The following is a 23,365-nucleotide window of genomic DNA, read 5'->3' as shown; positions in this document are numbered from 1 at the left end:
TTTGTCAGCATTTTTTCCAGGGAGTACACACATATTTCATCGAAAGATCTCGACTATCAATATCATGACAATGAAGACGAAACTGCCACATTCCAAGTCGAGCGCTTCCAGATCCAGAACCACGCTGCAGATGCTTCCATCAATGAACTGGTCAGTAAAGTAGGTGTCACTTTACCTTCTCTTTACCCAGCCCCACAAACCAACTGGGGTCGCAACCCCTCCTCAAACATTAAACATCAGCCTTAGAATTGATTTTCACATTGTGGCAAAATTGAAACATCGAGTTGTTCAGAATTATAGCCCTCAAATGCTTATGGTCAGCGTGGACGTCCATCATTAGATTGTTACTTGTCTTCAGCACAATTTCATAGACTCGGGCTTGTGGGCAGGTTGAACATGTTGTATCCCAAATAGCGATTAGCGCTGAAGGACACCCCTACAGATATCTCTGATCTTTATTTTTATTCATTTATATATGTTTGTTTGTTTGTTGTGTAACACCCCACACAGCAGTTTTCCAGCTGTATGACAGCAGTCTGTAAATAATTGTGCCTGAGTGATTGACATCATGAGCATCAATCCACGCAATTGGTATACGATGACATGCATCAACGAAGTCAGCGAGCCTGATCACCCGATCCCATTAGTCGCCTCTTACCACAAGCATCGTCGCCTTTTACGGCAAGCATGGGTTGCTGAAGACCTATTCTAACCCAGATCTTCACAAACAAACAAAACATGAGCATGGTTTGGAAATTAAAATCCAATCAAAATGATTCTTCTCAGCAAGTCTTTTGCAAAGATCTCTTTTCAAAATTGCAGCCTCAGCACATTTAGTCAAACAAGCTGGTAAGCATGTTTTCCTGAGTACAAAGATAGGGAAGTCTAAGTGCTATGTAACTAGGTGTCCCAGGTTGTAACTGAGATGGTTTGCAGCATGCAAGTCCAGTACTGGAGGTGATGCCACTTGTTTTAATAGTAGAAGAACTGTGTTTGGTTTGATGGCTATTCTTACGTTGAACAAGTATTTGAAACCCTGGATTTGATATGTTTCCTTATAGATTATTATATTGCAGTGTATTGCTTATTCATTTCAGTGTCTAAATGAATTGGGTTGTAGATGGAAAACAGCCATTAAAATATGCATGGTTGATCAATTTGCAATGGAAATGCAAGGAGATCTGTCTTCCTTGAAAATTTAACTCACTCTTCCTTGAATGTTGCCTCAGGATGCATGTTGTCCTGAGTTGTCATGACCGTGGTCTGTTGTCATGACTTTGGTCTGTAGTTGTCATGACCCAAGTCAATGGTCTGTAGTTGACACGACCCAGGTCAATGGTCTGTAGTTGACACGACCCAGGTCAATGGTCTGTAGTTATCATGACCCAGGTCGGTGGTCTGTAGTTGACACAACACAGGTTGTTGGTCTGTAGTTATCATGACCCAGGTTGGTGGTCTGTAGTTGTCATGACACAGGCTGGTGGTCTGTAGTTGTTAAGACACAGGCAGGTGGTCTGTAGTTGTCGTGACCCAGGTCGGTGGTCTGTAGTTGTCATGACCCAGGTCGGTGGTCTGTAGTTATCATGACCCAGGCCGGTGGTCTGTAGTTGTCATGACCCAGGTTGGTGGTCTGTAGTTATCATGACCCAGGTCGGTGGTCTGTAGTTGTCATGACCCAGGCCGGTGGTCTGTAGTTGTCATGACACAGACCGGTGGTCTGTAGTTGTTAAGACACAGGCAGGTGGTCTGTAGTTATCATGACCCAGGTTGGTGGTCTGTAGTTGTCATGACCCAGGTCGGTGGTCTGTAGTTGTCATGACCCAGGCCGGTGGTCTGTAGTTGTCATGACACAGGTCGGTGGTCTGTAGTTGACACGACACAGGCCGGTGGTCTGTAGTTGTTAAGACACAGGCAGGTTGTCTGTAGTTATCATGACCCAGGTCGGTGGTCTGTAGTTATCATGACCCAGGCCGACGGTGGTCTGTAGTTGTCATGACACAGGTCGGTGGTCTGTAGTTGTCATGACCCAGGCCGGTGGTCTGTAGTTGTCATGACACAGGTCGGTGGTCTGTAGTTGTCGTGACCCAGGTCGGTGGACTGAAGTTGTCATGACACGTGTTATTGCGCACAGCCTCGAAAACTTTAAAACGGGGTACTCTGAACGATAGTTACAGGCTTAACGACTGAATCTATACAATCACATATTAGCCATTCGAGAATGTTCTTTAGTTCAGGTTTCAAATGTTTAAGCAAGAATTTGTCAAAATATGTTTCGAAGCGTAGTCGTCAATTTGAAATAAGAGCTGTAAAGCACGAGAAAGCTGCCTTCTGATTGGTTAATGTCAACTTCTTGGTCGTTCAGAGTTCACGTAAGGTCGGTCTGATGTGACCCGTAATGGGATGTCCTCAGATCTTTGTTTTGTGGCAGTGGGAACTAAGATCTGATTTTAATGAGATTGTAGATGTGTAGTAATTCAATCCTCCTTATTGGCAAGTCTAGATATGTGGACAGTACAAGGACTCCAGTCTCTTACATGGACAACTTGTTCTTATTATTTACATAATCTAGAACTTAAGATGTAAGATAATAATTATTGCCTTACAGTCTAGTTCAAGTCAAGTCCAGGGCTTGTAGAACAGCATCTTCAAAATGATCTCAGCTGCAATAATCTTTCTGTATGTACACAGTTGTGTTGTTACGTAGATCAGTGGTACCTTCGATGTAGACAAGCATCTGGACGTAACTCACACATTCCATATTACAGCACACCTGTTGACCTACTTGTGGCCGTGAGAGGTCACCAGTAGCTGAAGTGAGCAGCGCTGACCTCTACGGCAGTTTAGAAATATCTACTATGGCTTATCAATGTGCAAATAAACCATTAGCCTGACTTAGCTCCATTTCGTCAATAGGTTCCCAATTTTATTAGAAGTTGGGTTGACAAGTAGAGTTTGATTTGGGAAAATCATGTCCTGTTGTACTTGGCCTGGCTGTGACATATTAATGGTCGCTTGTTGATGCAAAGGACAGGTAGTCACAAAGGCTTTAGAACAGATTATATACCAAGCGACGGTCCCTGGCTTGTATTTGTCAGCAGTCCGAATAACGAACAGATTGAAAAATATTTCTGTAAGAAAAAAAGTAGGGTTGTCATTGATTGGAAAATTTAGTATCTCTATGTTAACTAAAACATAACACGATATATTGATAAATAACAAAATTGGTTATTCTGTCTGTGTGCATTTTTATCTATGACTGTAGGTAATTAACTTATGCTAAATAAGAATGAGGCTGGGCCATTAAATGTTTATTTTTGAATTTTCTGTTTTCTTATTGTCCATCTTAATTAATCTGAGAGATCTTAACAAATGTCAGCATTTCGTGGCAGTGAATTATCAATTTAGGATGGATAATCCTAATCTCGTATTAGTACAGTGTCAACATTCAGAAGTTATCAATATTGCGATGTATGATGACGTCCCCAGCAAAAAGTTTTGATAATGATTAATGAAAGAAAACTATATACCATACAACAGGTTTCAAACCTGTTCTATTTCAAGGACATTTTCTATACTGTGATGTAGAAGAATGTCAAAGCAAACCTGATTGTCATGAAAACATCCAGATGGCAAAATCACTGCACATTGGGCTGTTTCGTTTTGAACCCAATTTCCATTTGGATCGGGTAGTCAGACTCTGTGACTTGGTTTTGATGTCTCTCTTCATTTCCCAATTACATTGACCGATGCTTGTGGTGCCAACTGTTGATTGTCCAGCCCAGACTGATGTTATGCCTGGAATATTCACTGAGTGCAGTGTTAATCATACAATCAATCAAATAAAGAAAAAACCAAGAGTGTCCATAAAATAATTCTTGACAACCAGACCTCCATGTAAATACATCCACTTGTCCTTTACTATATCGAGGCCGTCAAATAAGTGTGTGTCATGCCGCTTGTCTCATGACAAGTGAAAGTCTGCAAGGACTAGCAGTGTTCCAAAGTCGAGTTATTTTAGACAGGCGATGACATGGGTGTATTGCTTTTATATGCAGTCTACCACACAAAGTCAGCGATCTAACCCACTCAGCCACCGAGGCTTCCACGGACAGTAGTCTAGACTTGCCAAATATTATGCACTTGTATAGGCTGTATGACAGACTACAGAATTGCATTTGACATTCAGTATATTCACAAGCATAATTGTAGCTCCCAAACTACTGGGCGTATCATTATCAAGTGTCAGTGTGTATGTTCATCGTCACATCAAAGACAAGTGTTTTAAAATATTCAAGATGGCCGCCAGTACATATCGCCTTCCCTTAGATGATCATTGGACATAGTGCCGGGTTAGTATCTGAGTAGGTTGTAAATAACTTAATATTCTTATTGTTCCATTTTGAATATTTTGAAAATGGACACCAAAGGAGCATTCAGAAATGGCTAAACTATTGAATGAAGCACACTTAATATCTTTAGTGATTCAGTGTTTGTCACAGGTCAGCAACTGAAGGATTTAGTCATTACTTTATCACAAGTTAATTTTAGATCTGCCAAAGCAGGCGTTGACAAGTTATGTGGGTCCTCTTGGCTTAAGACATTCTCAAACACATCGGCTTGGTGTAATACCAACCAATATAGGATAGTATCGAGTCATGTCATTCATCAATGATTTTACTGAGAATATCTAGCCATGCACTTTTCCATTATGATCCGTTAGCCTAATGTGTTTTCAACAGAGTTCAGTAATCAAGTATGGTATTTTGAACTCAAAAAATCAAAGCTGGAGACCAATAGGTTTGTGCATAAAATGTTTCTTTGTGAAGTTTCTACATCAGCTTCCTGTAAGCAAGTAGCGTATTCGACGTATTAAGCGCCCAGGGCGCTCTCAAAATTCGAAAAAGGGGGCTGTTATTAGAATATTATTTGGGTGAAAAAAACAGAGTTGAAAGATTAATTTTGTGGTTTATGCTGACAGCCTGAAATGTTTATATACGACAGATATATTTTTCCAGAATTTAATTGCCCAAAATTGAGGGTGCATATTACACATGAGTGCGTATTATACACGATTAAATAGGTCTTGTGTACATTGATCAATCGGTAGGGGTTTCTAATTGGGATTGTTCACTAGCCAATATATTAGCAAATATCGCCGTGGGCGCTTATTAGAGCAGGGCGCATATTACGTCGAATACGGTAAATTTAAACAACCAATTAGTTCCGGGATCAGTTCTACTGGCTTGAATATTGATAAGTATCAATAAGCACAGTTTAGGTAGTCTGAAGCTTCTGATACATACAATGACCTTCCCACACCACTGACACGCCCACAATATGGTGTCAATGGGGATGGAACAGCACACCTGGTATCTTTTATCTTTCCTACTTGATTAACACATCAGGTAATAGGTATCCATGTTAAGCACAGTTTTGACTAGGAGATATGGAAAGGGCATCATCCTGTCAACAAATCATCAAGATATTTACTAAAAAAGTTCATGATTTTAAACTTGTAAACAAACTTCTAAAAATGCTCTGTTTGATCAAAGCAGATCAGGGTACACGGATCAAGTTTGAGCACTCACAAAAACATATTAATTTGGGAGAAATGTGGAAAATAAAAAGATGTTTTAAAGGGATTTAACAATTTTGTGGCAAATTGCTTATTTTTGACTAGACAGTTAGTAGAGGCAAGTGTGGCTCTCTGGGCTGTGACTGTCTCTTACGTTGTGGACTCATCTCCCACTTCCATGATATTGCTGGAATATTGCTAAAAACGGCGTAAAACCATACTCACTCACTCACTCACTCACTCATCTCCCACTTGCTGCAGGAATGGTTGGGAAGTGCTGTTATAAACAGCTTCAGGTTATAGTGATCTGTCAGTTAATTGAAATAATAGGGCTGTGTATTGACCTGGATTTTGTATTGCAATATATTGTCAATTTACATTTTCATGAGTTAATCAGAGTTATATTCTGTATTAATGTCCGATTCCATCAGTCAGTGTCCCTCACTATTTTTGATAAAGAGATTTTTTTTTAAATAAATAAATAAATCTGACATTGTCAGAGGCATGTTGTATCAGAAAGATACTATTTTCCATCTCAATATTGATTAGGAACACATAAATAGCTTATTTATATTTGCCCCAATATATTGCTACATTTACAAACGTATCGCAATACGTATTGCTAAAGATTTGCACCACAATATACCGGTGTACCAGTAATACCGCACACCCTTATGAAACAACAAGTGAGAAAGAGTGTATGTTTTAAGAGGGGAAAGTGCTGAAGTATATAAATATGTGTGTTTGTCTTTGTTAGCTGTGATATGGTTTTACTGAACTTTGAAAAACAGGAAAATGAATCTTGTTGTATCACTTGATGATCCATTGGTTTGGATTATCCATTCATCAAAGAGTTTTTGACAATTCCCAACACCACTTCAAATAGAATTTTTCTTAAAGGCCAACCTTTATGTAGGATTTTGCTAAAACATTTTTAAAAAGTATTTAAATATTTGTTTTAAAACTTCAATTTTCATTTTATATATGAATGTATAATATAATAAAAAAATATTTTTTCCCCAGTGTCTTTTGTGCACTGCATGACCAAGACAGAAAGGCAGTGTCTGCCATGCAGTTATTCCCAAAGCAATGAAGTTAAGAAGGGGATGGCCAAAATTGATTAAGTTATCAAGTTATTTGTGTGGCAATCAATGGAGCCGTGTATATGGAGGAGAACAAAGGGCCCACTGGCTGTTGTTTCCAATTATGTTGTTTGTCCCTCAATCAATGCAAGGGCAGAGAGTATCCCATTACTTCTCATCGGCCTCCATGACGGGCATTCTATTATGTATCGGGGAATCTCAACAGGCAGCAACGTTCAAAATATGAATTTATGGACTTTCATAACAAATGCCTGATTTGGCTTTTTTTTCATTTCTGTGTTTGTTAAACAAACCAGGCTGATTTAATTACTTGTTTACCTGATTAGTTTACATCTGAGGGTACGTCTGTGATTTCACAGATGTTTTTAGTGTTGTGCAATCAGTGATACAAATATCTGATATCCAGAAGCGGGGACTTGTTTGTTTGTTTGTTTGTTTGTTTGTTCATCCATCCATCCATCCATCCATCCATCCAACTGTGGGTATTTATTTATTTAATTATATATATATTTAATATCCAGCAGTGGGTATTTGTTTATTTATTTATCATCCAACAGTGGGCATTCATTCAGTCATTCAGTCATTCAGTCATTCAGTCATTCCTATTGGATGTGTGAGCCCTAATGAGTTGATGTAAAGACAGTCAGGATCTGTTTCCAGTTTTGATAACAGTTTAGGGTAGCCTAGTGGTTAAAGTGTTCGCTCGTCACTCCGAAGACCCGGGTTCGATTCCCGACATGGGTACAATGTGTGAAGCCCATTTCTGGTGTCACCCGCCGTGATATTGCTGGAATATTGCTAAAAGCGGCGTAAAACCATACTCACTCACCCACTTTCCCTAATGCAGGGTTAAATATTGGCCTGCCCTGTAGCAAATGTAAATAAGAACACCTAATTTTTGTAAAAGAGTTTTGACTTGAGTATGACATGTGAAATGTGTTGAAATATCTCTGAAAATTTCCAAATTTACAAGCAGAAAGCTTTTAATGCAGCAGGGTGCTCAGGTAGCCTAATGGTTAAAGCGTTGGCTCGTCACGCAGAAGACCCAGGTTCAATTCCCAACATGGGTACAATGTGTGAAGCCCATTTCTGGTGTCCCCATATATTGCTGGAGTGTTGCTAAAAGCAGCGTCTAACCTCACTCACTCACTCACTCACAGCATCGTTGATACATCCCAGTTAATATGTGATCGTGTTTTAACTGTGTGCAGGTTAAAACATGTATCAAGTGGTAGAAGTGTTACCAATCAGCATTTGGACCAATCTGTACATGCCACAGCTACAATGAGGAAAAAGAGTATTCGTAATTGTCCGTGAGGGACTTCAGAGCTTGTCTCTACAAGCAGAGCTCCAGATAAGCTGCGTATGTGCGTAAAATACACATCAGAAATGCAGAAATATGCAGTAAAATAAAATTCAAGCGTATCAAATACGCAACCAACATTACAGATACGCTACAAAAATAAAGCTTGTGCGTATCATCAAAATATTGTGAAGTAACCCTGCGTATTCGATTAGCAAATCAGCAACTTATTTTGAAATTATAAACTGGCATTCCATCAACCTTGCCAAACTCCACGATGACAGTTACATCATGATCACTTGCCATCACACTTTCTTGTGGAAGTATCGTGGAATTTTTGAGTCCTATAAAGCTCTCGAACCCACACGACACCAGTTTGCAGGGACAAGATGAATAGTGTTTTTAAATATTTAACTTAAATACCCACATGTGTTAAAAACTAGTGGGTAACAGAAATTTGAATACCCAGATAGAATTACTGATACCCAATGATTTTAAAATGCATGGGTAAAATACCCACAACACCTAAAGCTTATCTGGAGCTCTGTACAAGTGAGATAAACAATGTGGTTGGCTGGTTGTTACACAGTGTAAACAACAAACAGATTACAAAGTGAGAATAAACAGGTGTATCACATACTTCCAGGTTTGAAACACTGTACAAACAACCCAAACTTGCATGATGAGAAAATTAAGAGAGAACAACCCTTTGTTTAAGTGAGTTTATTTTCTAAATCATGTTTCCGTGCCCAAGTAATCCCAGGTTCAACCAACCAGTCTTGTGATAATCATCTTAATTGATCGCAGCTATTTTACACACGCCATTGTCTCCTAACAACATGAACAGGTAATTTCCCCCCAATCCTGCTAAAAATAAAGCCACGCACACGACGCGTCCCTGGAGTTGCCATGGCAACAGTGAATACCGCCACACTCCCCAGCCCTTTGATCGAGTGAACTGCGATATTATTTGCTGTCCCACTTCCAGCATTGTGTGGCGAGGCAGCCGTGAGGTCACTGATTATCATAATAAATCCAAGCTCACTTACCTATGTCGGAGCATGTAGTGACATGCTGGCACTTGGCTACAGACTGGGCAAGATTAGGCTTGTCACAGAAATACCGCACAGAAATTCTACCACTCCTGGCCTATGACATACTGTGATGAAGTAAATATAACATTTCTACTACTGATTTAAGCAGCAATTTTGTGGATTTGGTCATCTTATTCCGTCCAGAATGATAAAAGTGGAGCGTACGGGGTTCACAACGTATCGGGTGAGTGTTGCAATGAGAACCAATCAGACAGCCAGTGTGTGTGCATGTAGTAACAAAGACGCTGAAACTGTAACCACACTAGTTTCCGTGAATCAGGCTGCTTTACGACACACCTAGGTAGAGGTGCCTGAAGACTTCCCCATGTTGTAGATGTCAGTCATGTTAAGATGACAGTCTGGGACATGTTGAACGTCACTTTTTGTAGCCCTAATTCCATCCCTGTTTTAGTTGAGTGTAAATATTTCTACCTTTGGATAACAAAATGTGATGGTAGGATTGTTGATCTGTAGATTTTCATAATCAGACTCGTGGTTGAAATAAATTTTATCAGTTCTGTCGTGTTTACTGTACATCTAACGGACGTTGTAGTCAGGTTGGTCGGGGTAATGTGTCCAGTTTTGTTGTGAAATTTGTTCCTGGTAAATAATTATCCTGATCTAGCTTTTTGTCAAGTTATCATTCCCACATTGTCAATATTCCTATTGACAGTCAGTCGATTTCGTAAGAATCTGAATCGGAAGACTGTGAGCCGTCCCATCTGTTGTTGTGGTGAAGGGTATTGTTTTATTCCACTCTATAGTCTGTGTATTGTTTTATTCCACTCTATAGTCAGTGTATTGTTTTATTCCACTCTATAGTCTATAACTGATGAATATTGAATAACCAGTACATAACCATGGTGACAGGGCCTAGTATCCCCAGATAGCTGCTAGAATTATTAACCATGTTTGTGGTACTATTGATAACAAAGTTGTCCTTGATAAATGTTTAACTTGAGTCACAAACCACTTGCTCTCTTAGCACAAAGTTAAAGTCTTTGTCTGCCTCATCTCAAAGAGCCTGTACAAGCTGGTAGAACTAGGGTTCTTATCTTCATAATCAATTTTCCCAGGCCAGTCTCCCTGCATCTACCTGAAATCGTTAGGAAAAGCCGATGGCTAAATATAGTTCAATACCAGCATCGCCTGCGTAGAAACGCTTCATCAATTGTTTTGATCACAAGTTCTCCCTTCAGAAACATTTTGAATAATTGATTGCGGTTTCTTTTGAGTCAACTTGGAAAGAGTATTTTCATGGTATTTCACATGAAAAGAAATTCATGACCTATGTGCCGTTATAATGCTTCACAATCTGGGTATTGTGTGAGTAACAATAGGGCAATAGAAACTGCCTGCACTAAACCCTTGATCAGGGAAACTTGGGGCCTTATGCAATTACTGAAGGCTTTCAGTATTAGCCCAGTAATGATCTGTTATAGTCTAGGAGGACAAATGGGACATATGTTTTAGATGTTGTAATTGGGGTCTCGTATTTATTTTAGAGCTACCTCCTGTATGTTGTCCACAGTATGGCCAGATGTGTAATCATGGGACTGGAGAACAGATGATTATTTTGTGTTTCCAAGGCAACCGTCTTTAATAAAAAGATTATAATGTAAATGGTCCTTTTGGGGTAGTCTTGAATCCTACTGGGTAATGTTTTAGATGGTGTGTGTGTGAGCTTGTTGACTTTATGGTCACAGCTGATGTGAACTTTAAACGTGTATGAAGCAGGATAGCCATTTGGCCTTTCTCTTCGTCATCTCTTCGTCGTCTCCTCGTCATTGTCACAACCATCCATTTCAGCTAAAAAGTTCAGTCTAATCAGGCTCATTGTCGTATGTTGAAGGTCAGAGTGTTAATTTAGAAAAGTATCACATCATTGATACTATTATAATATGTATTGTTTTATAATATTTGATTAAACCAAAATTAGAACGGTATGAAGGCTCTCACAAAGATAATATTTGTCACGGAAGATTTCGATGAGTGTTTACTATCTGTCATATTTTGCTATACACAAGTAAATTAAGGCGTGGCAACTGTATTAACATTGAACTTTAAGAAATGAGAGCATATTTCATACCACATGTCATGGTTGTCATCATTGAAGATATACATGCATTCATGAAATCAGCACTATATTTAGACCATTAGAACAGTGTTTGCTTACGTAAGGTCACAGGAGGACTAAAAAGTGTCTGTAGGTTTATTGACAGGACATTTCAACTAGCATGGATAATATATTAAGGGAAAACCCTTCACAAGCATTGCTCATTGCTTCCTTAGTCACCAGGTGGTACAGGTGGAGAAGGTCTCAGCTGATCAAGGCCTATTATTAGATATAAGCAACTAGATAGTAGGCCAGGTGTCAGGGTGACACAGTTGGAGTGGGTGTAACTTGCTGTGACGTGCTGTGTAGGTTATTACTGGAGCAGCACTGATGACAAGTAAATTGCTGTACTCAATGAGTGTCGTTATGTGTGGCACATTGGTTACATGATGATTTGACGTTGATGCTGTTGTAACCATGGTAACAGATTGACTTTGTACTAATGTTTTCATGTTAAACTTGAAGAAAATGATTTAGAAAAAAAAAAAAAAATGGTGTTGTTTTTTCTTATGGACATTAACAAGAACAGTGCTGTAATGTAGACACTTGCGAGTTCTTGTCATGGAGTTAAATGTTTGAGATTGTGGGTGTTCAAGTCGTACAAGTCGCACAAAAGCAGATACTCTCATGGCCCCTAAGCAAATGTCTGACACTGCATATAGGATATGCTGGTATCTTTTTTATGGGTTAAACGATACTTTGCAAGGATGCTATACAGGATATGTCTTTTTCTGTATCGATACAAGATGGTACATTTGCTAAAATACATTATTTTATTTTATTTTATTTTAATACATTAATTACTTATTTGTCAGTCAAATATAGCAAAATGTGTTGTAATTAGCATTTCAAGTTCACTACTATAAATAGCTGCTACATACATGTGGCAACAGCTAGCTTTTCCTTTTAAACCTGCTCTGAAATATTTATGGGAAGAAGTTACAACGTGATTTGATGTAAATATGCCTATCGCGATACATATGATGACCTATGTATCATGATACATATTGTATCGTAACCTTGCTGTATCATTTCACCCCTAAACTTGTTTAGCAGTGATGAAAGTCTTGATAAGTTGGTGTAAGCTTGGTCTGATCATTAAGAGGCTCTTATGGGAGGAGTTACTCTCCAGGGCCCCATTGCACAAAGCCATCTTAGCGCTAAGGTGATCGTAAGTCCCATACTTTAACACTGGCTTACGATAGTCGTAACGCTAAAATCGCTTTGTGGAACGGTGCCCTGGGACCAGGACCCACTTGCACAAAGTAATCTTACCACTAAGATGATCCTAACTCCCATACTTCAACCTAGGCTTAGCTCTAAAATCACTTTGTGCAAGTGGGCCCAGGAGTGAACTTTACATATTGGTACTCAATCCTGAAGTGGGAAGTGCAACTTTAACCACTAGTCCAAAGCCCAAAGAGTCTCATATGATTCTAATTGGCCTAAGCTCAGCTAACAATAGTCCCCATGCTATCACTAAGTTCTTAATTAAATGATGATGAGGGCCGTCGTCGGTAGTAGTTTCAAAGTGTTGTCGTGTGTTTAAGACAGGATTGTAATGTTGTGTCCTTGTTTCAGTTGAACCCTATCATCGCTCAAACAACCACTGCCTCTGGGATGAGCCCAGACTCTCAGACACAGATCATCGGCAGCTCAGCATCAAGTCCTTACCACGATGGAGTAAGTGCCAGCCTAATTGTTGTTTGTGATGGCTTCATGAGGCATGAGTAGAGAAATATAAAGACAAATAGTGCATCATCAGTGTTGAGAGTTGGGGGGCGGTCATGTAGCCTCGTGGTTAAAGCGTTCGCTTGTAATGGCCAAGTCCTGGGTTCGATTTCCCACATGGGTACAATATAAGAAGCTCATTTCTGGTGTTCCCCGCCTTGATATTGCTGGAATATTGCTAAAAGCGGCGTAATACAATACTCACTCTGAGAGTTTAATATCTGCATGTTGACGTGCATGAGAAAACTTTTTATTATTTTGTCACAATGGTCAGGTGTTTATCATTTTTGTGCTTTTGTTTTGTAGGTTGTCACGTCACCCCCACCATACTCACCTCACACCAACATGCAGTCCCCATCCCCCACAGTGCCATCAAAGTAAGTACCAGCCTGGGTGGGTGGGGAGCTTTGTTTTAGTTCATTCCATTAGCTTTGCATGTGTCAAATTGGTCTTTGAAAATCAGTACTTCAGCACTGACACTGATGGCAAGATAATGTATGTATCATAAAACCTGATTATCTTCAAAGATCAACACACATGTGGGGGGCATTGCCAATGATGGTGCATCTGTCAGAGATTATCTGTAACTGTCGGAGATCATCTGTAACTTTCGGAGGACACCTGTAACTGTCAAAGATTATCTGTACCTGTCGGAGGTCGCCTGTAACTGTCAGAGGTCATCACCCGACCTCTCACCTTGCTGCACCAACATACTTGTCTGTCGGCTTGAGTGTCTGCCTGGCACCTGGCCAGACTGGGTGTTTGTATTGTGACACAGTGTGCACCCTGCTGGATAACTCAGTCAACAAACATGCTTGTCATGGAGTGGCTCAGCCTTTCACACAGCGTGTAGGTCATGTGATAAAAACATCATCTCGATAGGGTTACGTTGTCGTCAACTTGACTTCCATCAGACTGGGTTTGTGAAACATTATGCAAGCTACTATAAATTAGTTTGTACAAAGTTATTTGATAATTTCTGGTTTTAAATGATTCCAAATTATGTAACGCATGCAATGTCTTTTCCAGTACAAACTACCCTGGTGACTTCAACTTTGAAATCAGTTTTGCTCAACCATCCAAAGAAACAAAATCCACCACATGGACGGTGAGTATTGATGAGGCATGAATCAGCTGGCCCCGTGTCGCGTGGGGCCTCGAGTTCGTCGAGCCAGAATACAGCTGTACCAACAAAATTGCCCCTAGATGAATTATTTGCTCTTTAGCCTGCAGACCGCCTCCGTGGTCTTGTGGTAGAGCGTCCGCCCGGAGAGCGGAAGGTCCAGGGTTCGATCCCGGGCCGCGTCATACAAAAAGACGTTAAAAGATTGTACTTGTTGTTACCCTGTCTGGCGCTCGGCATTAAGGGGCTAAAACAAGGACTGGTCGGCTCGGAGTCAGTATACTGTGTCTGAGTGGGGTATTCATGTTAAACTGCGGCATGGTATCTCAGTGAGCTAGCACTATAAATCGGCATCAGTCCGGACTAGTACAAGCAGCCACACACACACATACACGCGCATGCACGTCGCTATATAAGTGCAATAATCTTGGACGCGACGTTAAACCCAATTTCACCTCACCTTTAGCCTGCAGCTAATATCTCCATTTAAGATAAATGTACCCTCAAAACAAGATGTTTGGCTGTGTAGCAGCCATAATATTTCTTAGTTCTATGATGGAATTCGGATAGTTCTTTTGATCTGATGTCGGACGCCTTGTCCACACATGACCAAAGAAATAAACCCCCATCCACAAGCAGATAGGTCATCTATCTGGTGACTCCACGTCCGGGTAAACAAGGACCAAGTAAATGGCTGACACTTAAAATGACTGTTGTTTCATCAAGTTTGTGTTCTCCATGTGCATGCAGTTTTTAAAAATAAACATGGTTTGTTGTTTTGCAGTACTCTGAATCCCTGAAGAAGCTGTATGTGAGAATGGCCACCACATGTCCGGTCCGATTCCGGGCACAGAGGACGCCCCCACCAGGAAGCATAATCCGTGCGATGCCCATTTTCATGAAGCCCGAGCACGTGCAAGAGGTTGTGAAACGCTGTCCCAATCACGCGACATCGAAGGAGCATAACGAAAGTCACCCTGCTCCCACTCATCTGGTGCGTTGTGAACACAAACTGGCAAGATACCACGAGGACAGTTACACAAATCGTCAGAGCGTCATCATCCCCCATGAGATACCGCAGGCGGGGTCAGAGTGGGTCACCAACCTCTTCCAGTTCATGTGCTTGGGTTCCTGTGTCGGGGGCCCCAACAGACGCCCCATACAGATCGTGTTCACTCTGGAGCAGGAAGGCAAGGTTCTGGGCAGACGGGCAGTCGAGGTCAGGATATGTGCCTGTCCAGGGAGGGATCGGAAAGCTGACGAAAAGGCAGCAATGCCACCTTCATGTAAACAGTCCCCCAAAAAGGGTGAGTCTTGTGACCGATTGGCAAGGACTATCAGTGTCTGAACTGATAAATCTGACACTTGGAGTCAGGGTGGTTACAATGGAAATCTAAGTTGCAAATAAATCATTAAGGAGGTGGTTGGTTGTTGTTTAACCCTGAACTCAATATTCAGCAATATGTATGCAGCCTGTAAATTACAGAGACCATCGTTCATTTCCAAAGAGGACACTTAAAATTGACATGTGCCAGATGATCTTTTCAATAATGAATCCATGTTTTTCTTTGAAGACTATCAAAAGGAGTTGCCATGGCATCTGTGGTACAGTAGACGTATGATTTATGTAATGTTCTCCGTGTTGCAGTGCCCCAGCTAACAAAACTTACAGTGGGAACAGAAATAACAGTGGCACAGGGAAAGAAGCGGAAGTTACAAGAGGACGATGCTTACTCGTTAACTGTGAGTACAACACCAACATTACTGTGTCGTCAAACAAACATTATTCAGTGGTAGGTGTGGTGTGCGATAACAAAGTGCTAGATTTATGTTTGGATTGAAAATTGCGTGAGATCAGTTGCAGGAACTTGAAAAGTACTAATATTTGAAGGCAGAATGTATCGGTATTGAAATCAGTTCAATCAGAAGAAGAAACAGTGTTACAATACTTGTTGTTCTTGGTGATTGGATTGAGTCATGATGATAAATACCTGGACTGAAGTTATAAATGAATGATAGTAATAATTGTGGCAACTGTGTGAGTAAGCGTAAAATAAGATACTGGAAGTGCTGCATGTGGTCCAAGTTTCAGTACACGTCTGCATATCAGTCCAGCAGCCATGTTGAATATTGCATGTTTGCTGTCTCAGTCAGTCAGTCAGTCTTCTAGTGCAGTGGCTAATGTGCAGGCCAACATAAACCTTAGTTGTTTTTAGTTCTGACTACACAACTTGTTGTGCTTTGGTTAAACTCCTCATTATGTTACAGGTTCGAGGGAGAGAAAATTACGAAATTCTGTGCAAGATTCGGGACAGCTTAGAGTTGTCCTCCATGGTGCCCCAGCAGCAGGTTGAGCTGTACAGGAAGCAGCAAGGAGAAATCCAGAGACAGTACGTACCTTTCCCTCTTACCCAGGGCTGATGTAGGGAGGAGACAGGACCTACCTTTCCCTCTTACAGGGCTGATGTAGGGAGGAGACAGGACCTACCTTTCCCTCTTACCCAGAGCTGATGTAGTGAGGGAGACAGGACCTACCTTGCCTCAGGACCTTAGGAACCCACCCCCACTTTTTTGTTAGTATATTGAGCTATTGCCCATTACACAAAACAACCTTGGCTATGGTTAACCTTAACCACTGAGGTTAGAATTAAGGTTACCTTAGTCTAAAAAAACATATGCCCGCAAGTTTCACAAAGTAACCTGTCTTAATTCAGTGTGTCAATCCTAGTGCCCAGGTTGCAATGGTAAGGTGGTATGACATCGGCTGCTGAAATCATTACCCGGTATGCTGTTAAAAACACAACAGTTTGGGATGTGTTTGCCTGTTTGACCAGAAGTTTGTTTAGGATGATGTTTTTTTTATGACGGATTTACATAATCGTCAAATGTACTTTCTAAACACTTCTTCCACCACATTGTGACCTACCTTCCTTAATAGCATGCCACACGCACACGCACACGCACACGCACACACACACACACGCACACATATGCACGCATAGTCCTTGCTTCTCTTGCGGTGGTTGCACGTGAGTACATTGAGGAAAGGTTTATCAATATTGAATCAAGTTTTGCAGGTTTTCTTATGATCCGGTCCTGGAGAATGGCGATCAATCTTTGTCCTGCTCGAAGCATTTCTCATAATTGAAGCTTTCCTCGGTGATCACCGGCAGCCACCTGTTACCATAGCGATAGTCATGTGACACTAATGAGCGGTTCTGATTGGCTCCAGGTGGCTGTCGATGGTCTTGCCTCAGGAAAATAAAAACAAGCACTCCCTGAAGAAGAAGAAGTTGCTCCACAAACCAGGGAGGATGATAAAGATGAAACGTTGATCGCCATTCTCTACAGACTCGATACGATTTAGACATGTCAAATTGACTCAAAATGAAATAGAACATCAAAAACATTTTCAATCATGTTTCAAAAAACAAATCTTATCATTCAAGTTACTACTGAACGAATGTTTAAGAAGAATTTTAGAAATAATAAGTGTTCCCAGACTCTTTCCTGGATCTGAGCCACATTTTGGATCTATCAGGATTCAGTAACTCAACAATGACACTTTTGGCTCTACTTGGTCTGGAACTCTGAAGATGGTTGTTGTATTTAAGGATCTAATTTTATGAATGCAATGTCATGTATCATTTTGTTATAATTGATAGGAAATACGGACGTCATGTTGTGTGATGAACTTAAATGGGGTGATTGTTAAATGTGGATGGGTTCCAGGTCATGTAATTTTTCATAGAGTAATGTTCTTCCAACCATTCATTGACCCTGAAGTCACATAGCCAGTACTTTCTCATAATAGTCATACTTATGTATTTAGTGAAAATGCATCATAGAGCCCCAGATTACTCTCAGATCTGTTGCTACGACGATTTACATCTTTTCTGTAATTCCCTTCCATTAACAGATGCGGGATGTGAATGTTTCGTATCTTTGATTTAGCATCAGATTTTAACATTGGTAAATCATACTGTCTGTAGTTTGTCATTGATGTCACATCATTCATTGAGGAGTGCTATATTTATTGTCACTATGCACACCACGTGTTAGCATTTGAACATGTGTATGTCACAAACGTCTGTGTTTGTTTCTGTTTGTGTTCTGTCAAAGATTGACAAGTCAAAACATTCCGTCCAGTTTTGCATTGCCATGTGTTACTTTGTTGTGGCTGTCAGACATTTTAAACTTGATATTACTCTGTAGAAACGTCCAGATGATAAATGTCATCTACAGAATTATTGAATCCAATAACTATACGTTGTTACTCTTTCTGAAATAATTTTCTTCAGATAAAAACAACTTAAATCATTTTGTTCCTGTTGGAATATATTTATTGACATTCCTCCCAAAGGGAATTGATGATAACATGATCAAGTGCTTCGTCATGATCTAGTTTACTTCTACCTTCTATTTATTTTCATTCGACTTTTGAGATGGAGTTTTATATATTTTAGATATCTCTAGTTGTACATAGAACACATTTACCGTATTTATTTCTATGTGTCACGTTCAAACTTTTGCATCCCTGAAGTCGAAGTGTTTATATTTCACCTTTGTGATTGTCATTGTCTAAACAGGTTCACATATCAAACCCTAACGTTATTTCCGGCATCTTATCCGAAATGTACTTAAAAGCCAAACTTGTAAGATGCAACTTAGGGGATAGGGATATCCCAATTGATGCTCATGATGTTAATCACTGGATTGTCTGGTCCAGACTCGATTATTTACAGACCGCCGTCATATAGCTGGAATATTGCTGCGTGCAGCGTTAAACAACAAACAAACAAATAAAAGCCAAACATTTTTATTAAACCTTCATTCCACATATTATTGGACATTCTCATCAAGTCTAAAAGACGTATGTTTACAAAAAGTGCAAGGTTGTTTTGAGTGATTTTCAAATTTTTGAAATCTTATTTTGTTTTCGATGTTAGAACTACCTAGCTTTACATGCCATGATTGATCTTATTTTATGCCATATATATTTATGTTATTTTTGTAGTCTGTGATAAATTCCTTTCATGTATCATATTGTTATTTATTTATTTAAGAGTAATTCTGAAATTTTACCTTCAGTAATATAAAAAATACATGTAGATAGTAAGCTAAATATTCCGTCCCGTCATCTCAAAACATTCAGGCACAAGCTCCTCACAGTGATAGCCTGTTTGTGGAGCTCACTATACTATCGGTGCCACCAGTCAAGCTACCCCTTGTGATAGATGGCTACAGCTATGCTTGGAGTTGAACTCACAACCGACTGACCGCTATGTTTACAAACAAGTGATTACTGCGGTGACACCGAATACTCTTACCCTTACTATATTATTTTCTTTGATTTTCATTACAACTGTCATGTATTTGATAAAAGAAGAATGTCAAGGGGAAGTTGGTTGATTTTCCATTCGTCTGCAATCTCGAACCAATCCGATCAAACAAAGCAAAAGGTTACTTCATCGGGGGAAATATGGTCTGTCATAAACTTTTTAAAAAATAACTGTGATGGCATTCCCAAAGACATAAACAAAAGTATACGTTTGGGTTGGAGGACAAATTTCAAGGTTCTTGTAATGTCCGTGCCCACACTGGTAGCAGCGATGTTACCAAGAGTGTAACGAAGGTGTCACACGCTAGGTAGGAGCTTGATTCAAGCAGTCTAAAGGGAGATAACATGGCTCTTTGGTTATTGTGTTTGTGCCTCGACTGAGAATGGCCAACCCCAGCTTGGTCAGGTCTACTTGATTTTAACTGATATGAGGACCAATAGAGGTTTTAATGTTTAGTTTTACATAATTAAATGTAATGTTAATATGCAAAGTTAGATTAACTCTGAACTTAAGAAAATAGGATGTTTAAGAACTCCCCAATTCTGAAAAAAAAAAATTCAATTTGCTTGCCAAAGGGTGGTAATTTGGAATTCTTGGTACACCACTAAGCATGAGACACTGAACCATCCTATTTGACATCCAATCTAAGTACATCTACATAGTTGTGCCTTCCAGTCAGATCTATTGAGGTCATAGCGTGCGAAGTTAGAAATTTGATGCCATTCTTTACTCAGTGCGGGGCGGTTGGGTAGCCTAGTGGTTAAAGCATTCGCTCGATACGTGTCGAAGACCCGATTTCTATTCCTGACATGAGTACACTGTGCGAAGCCCATTTCTGGTGTCCCCCGCTGTGATATTGCTGAAATATTGCTAAAAGCGGTGTAAAACCTCACTCACTCACTCACTCACTCCCTCTACTCAGTGCACAAGGTGCAAATGGTTAAGTTGTTCTGTGCATTGGATGAGAGTTTGAGGTACTTGCATATTTTGTGGGATGGTACTTTGTGATATCGTTTGTGATCTGTGTGCGGCAGATCATGGGGCTTCTCTTCTCTTCACCATCCTGCCTTACAGCCAGTTAACTCGGACAGTTTGTTAACAAATATTAATCATTGACGTAATATTCATTGTTGATCACCTTAGTATGTATGTAGAGTATTTATAACAAAATTCACTGCCAATAAAATTAATAACAGAACTTGCTAATTTGTCTTCTTGATGGGTGGCCCAGTTACCTGTTGTGTCACAGTTCACTGTGGCGTCCCTTTGCTGAGCCAGAAACCAGTCATCCATGGTTCGAATCTCAGATTTGCCCTGTTTCCAAGTCTGTCTGCACCATTCATGGCCTCATGGCTTTCACCAAAGTGGTATTTTTTAAAAGACGTGCATCACATCAACTTCCCTCCCGTGTAAAGTTTTAGTCCACTAGTCCTTACATTAACATATAGCTCAACCCTTAAAAAGGGCAAATTTCTACTGGTCCTTGATACCTTAACTATCTGGCAGTTTGGTAAGGACTATAGGACTAGTGCCAATTTCTAACACTGCCATGCAACTGAAGTGATGTCCAAAGCAGTGCTAAACCAAATTCACTCACTCACCCTTGGACTCACTTCCCCTTGGGGGCACAGGGGGCCCAGTCGTCTCAGGCGCCGCAATTCACTGTGGTGAGTTGCGTCCCTTGGGCATGCCAAAAACATATGATTGTGGGTTTGAATCCCGGTTCGCCCCGATTATGTTTCTAGGTTAGTCAGCACCATACCCGTGCTTGTGGGTTTCACCGAAGTGGTAAACATTTGAGACCTGCATCACTTCGGGCTTTCCTCCTACATTAAGCTGACATGCCGTGATATAACTGGAATACTGTTAACAGCGGCGTTAAACAACTCACTCACTCACCTCCCCTGAACAAGATGCAGTAGCTCTACTCCCAGTATTACCTGGTTCCACCTGAAATATCCATATCTCCATGGAGGGTCAATTGTCCCTAAAACAGGTATCATTTCATATGGAATCGGGCGGTCGGGTAGCCTAGTGGTTAAAGTGTTAGCTCGTCACGCCTAAGACCCGGGTTCGATTCCCGACATGGGTACAATGTGTGAAGCCAATTTCTGGTGTCCCCCGCCGTGATATTGCTGGAATATTGCTAAAAGCGGCGTAAAACCATACTCACTCACTCACTCACTCACTCACTCACTCACTCACTCACTCACTCACTCACTCACTCACTCACTCACTCACTCATATGGAATCACTGGATGTCCCCCCAACACGAAGATTTCAGTTTGACTTGTGTAACCTGAGATCCATATCACAAACGTCAATAGGGTCAATAAGTTGAAAATAAATTTTAATAACATTTCAAGGCTGAAATGTTTTTGGTAATGGATAAATGTCAACCGTCACAGCTTAATTTATTGTTTGTTTTAAATGAGTCTAGACATCATCTTGTGTGTGGACCCTTGTCTTGCTCACATCGAAGAAATCCCCAAGTTGTCCTGTTTACTACAGACATCCTAATGTTTAACAGATGGCGCTATGTGTAGGCGAGGTCTCACACTCGTATGTTATCGTTCCGACTTGGATAAACCAGCTGGAAGCATGATCATGATGAATAGATAGACAACAAAATTAATACCATGCTTGCATTACTTTCATTCCCTAACTACGCACTACAATATTCCACACACATTCATAAAACATATCTAAGGCTCCTCACTTCATGTGTGTACATAACAATATTAGTTGTAGGCCTGGTACGATCTGTGACATGTCTGTTTGAATTCAATCCCCAAACAGAGTATGATTCTTGGTCTGTCAGCTCATCTGACCTAGTGTTTATTCTAAAGTGGTAGATATCTTGTTTGGCATCATCACCTTGTGGCTTTCCACCTACCTTCGTCGGACATACCATATAACTGTAATATTGTGTTGTTCCAATTCATTCTGTCTCCTCCTCAAAGAGATATTATATTGTTTTTGGCTCGGTTCCAGTAAGTGTTGACATCAGCTTCTATTTCGAGCCCAAACTTGAAAACTGTACACATGGGATATGTATTTCTGGTGCCTTTTGCTTTTTTGAATTTTTAAAATTTGTGTTTCCATGGAAACAATTTCATTCTCATTGTATCCATCAATTTGTTTCCAGACCTAGCCAACCTCACATCATGTCCATCCCCAGCAACGAACGCATCGCTCAGCCGGCCGAGACGGCGCACCAAGCCAGTCTCCCGTTCAGCCCCGACTCCAGCAACGTGAGCAGCTCCCAGACCAGTCAGGTGAACGGAGACACCCTGCCCGCCGCGCTGGAGGCCGTCATCAACCAGGCTGCCGTCAAGGAGGAAGTTGTTGGCAATGGACAGACCATGGTGGACAACACTGTTGCTGCGTTAGTATTATGTCTCTTTATGACAGGGAAACGTGAAGGTCTGGGGTAGAATAGGTCTTCAACAACCCATGTTTGCTGTAAAAGGCGACGATGCTTGTGCCAAGAGGCGACTAACTGGATCGGGTGATCAGGCTCGTTGACTTGGTTGATGCATGGATTGATGCTCATGATGTCAATCACTGGATTGTCTGGTCCAGATTCGATTATTGACAGACCGCTGTCCTATAGCTTAGATATACAACAACAACAAAAACAACAAACAAACTTTATGACAGGACAGTGGGGTGGCCTGGCAGTTAAGACAATTACCAGGGTTGCCATGTTATTTTAAATTTGTCGATTTCGTTTTGCGATTTTGATTGGAGTATGTATAGACTAGTAAGTCCTGCCAATATATGACATGTATGGCCAATTAACTCCCTTGCCTCAGGAACATGGGCAGGATCCTTGTGTTGTATTGTGTTGTGTTGTGTATTGTGTTGTATTCCACTGCAGTATACCAGTATATCAAATAGCAGTTAATTCAGTTTTAGGTAAATAGTGTGCATGTTTATACTGCGCCAAATTCACACCAAAAGTCATGAACAAAG

At 40.5% G+C, this 23,365-nt stretch overlaps 1 protein-coding gene across 8 annotated transcripts in view; it reads left to right on the top strand.

Annotated features, from left to right (window-relative positions):
• LOC139471700 (cellular tumor antigen p53-like) overlaps positions 1-23,365 on the top strand; it is a 75,843-nt gene that overhangs the window by 46,844 nt on the left and 5,634 nt on the right. For 4 of the 8 annotated variants that reach the window (XM_071254164.1, XM_071254163.1, XM_071254168.1 and 1 more), the window contains 8 exons: positions 9-159; positions 12,773-12,874; positions 13,229-13,299; positions 13,952-14,030; positions 14,830-15,352; positions 15,694-15,788; positions 16,314-16,435; positions 22,536-22,775. In XM_071254164.1, the coding sequence (XP_071110265.1) occupies positions 9-159; positions 12,773-12,874; positions 13,229-13,299; positions 13,952-14,030; positions 14,830-15,352; positions 15,694-15,788; positions 16,314-16,435; positions 22,536-22,775 (1,383 nt within the window). Of the gene's footprint in view, positions 1-8; positions 160-9,019; positions 9,260-12,772; positions 12,875-13,228; positions 13,300-13,951; positions 14,031-14,829; positions 15,353-15,693; positions 15,789-16,313; positions 16,436-22,535; positions 22,776-23,365 lie in introns of those variants that run through there. The other 4 variants (XM_071254167.1, XM_071254166.1, XM_071254165.1 and 1 more) reach the window with 4 other exon arrangements.

The sequence above is a fragment of the Haliotis cracherodii genome, unplaced genomic scaffold (assembly GCF_022045235.1).
Source record: "Haliotis cracherodii isolate W230 unplaced genomic scaffold, xgHalCrac1.p SCAF_23, whole genome shotgun sequence".
NCBI lineage: Eukaryota > Metazoa > Mollusca > Gastropoda > Lepetellida > Haliotidae > Haliotis > Haliotis cracherodii.
Note: the sequence above shows the minus strand (reverse complement) of the source record. Positions and strands in the feature narration are given on the sequence as shown.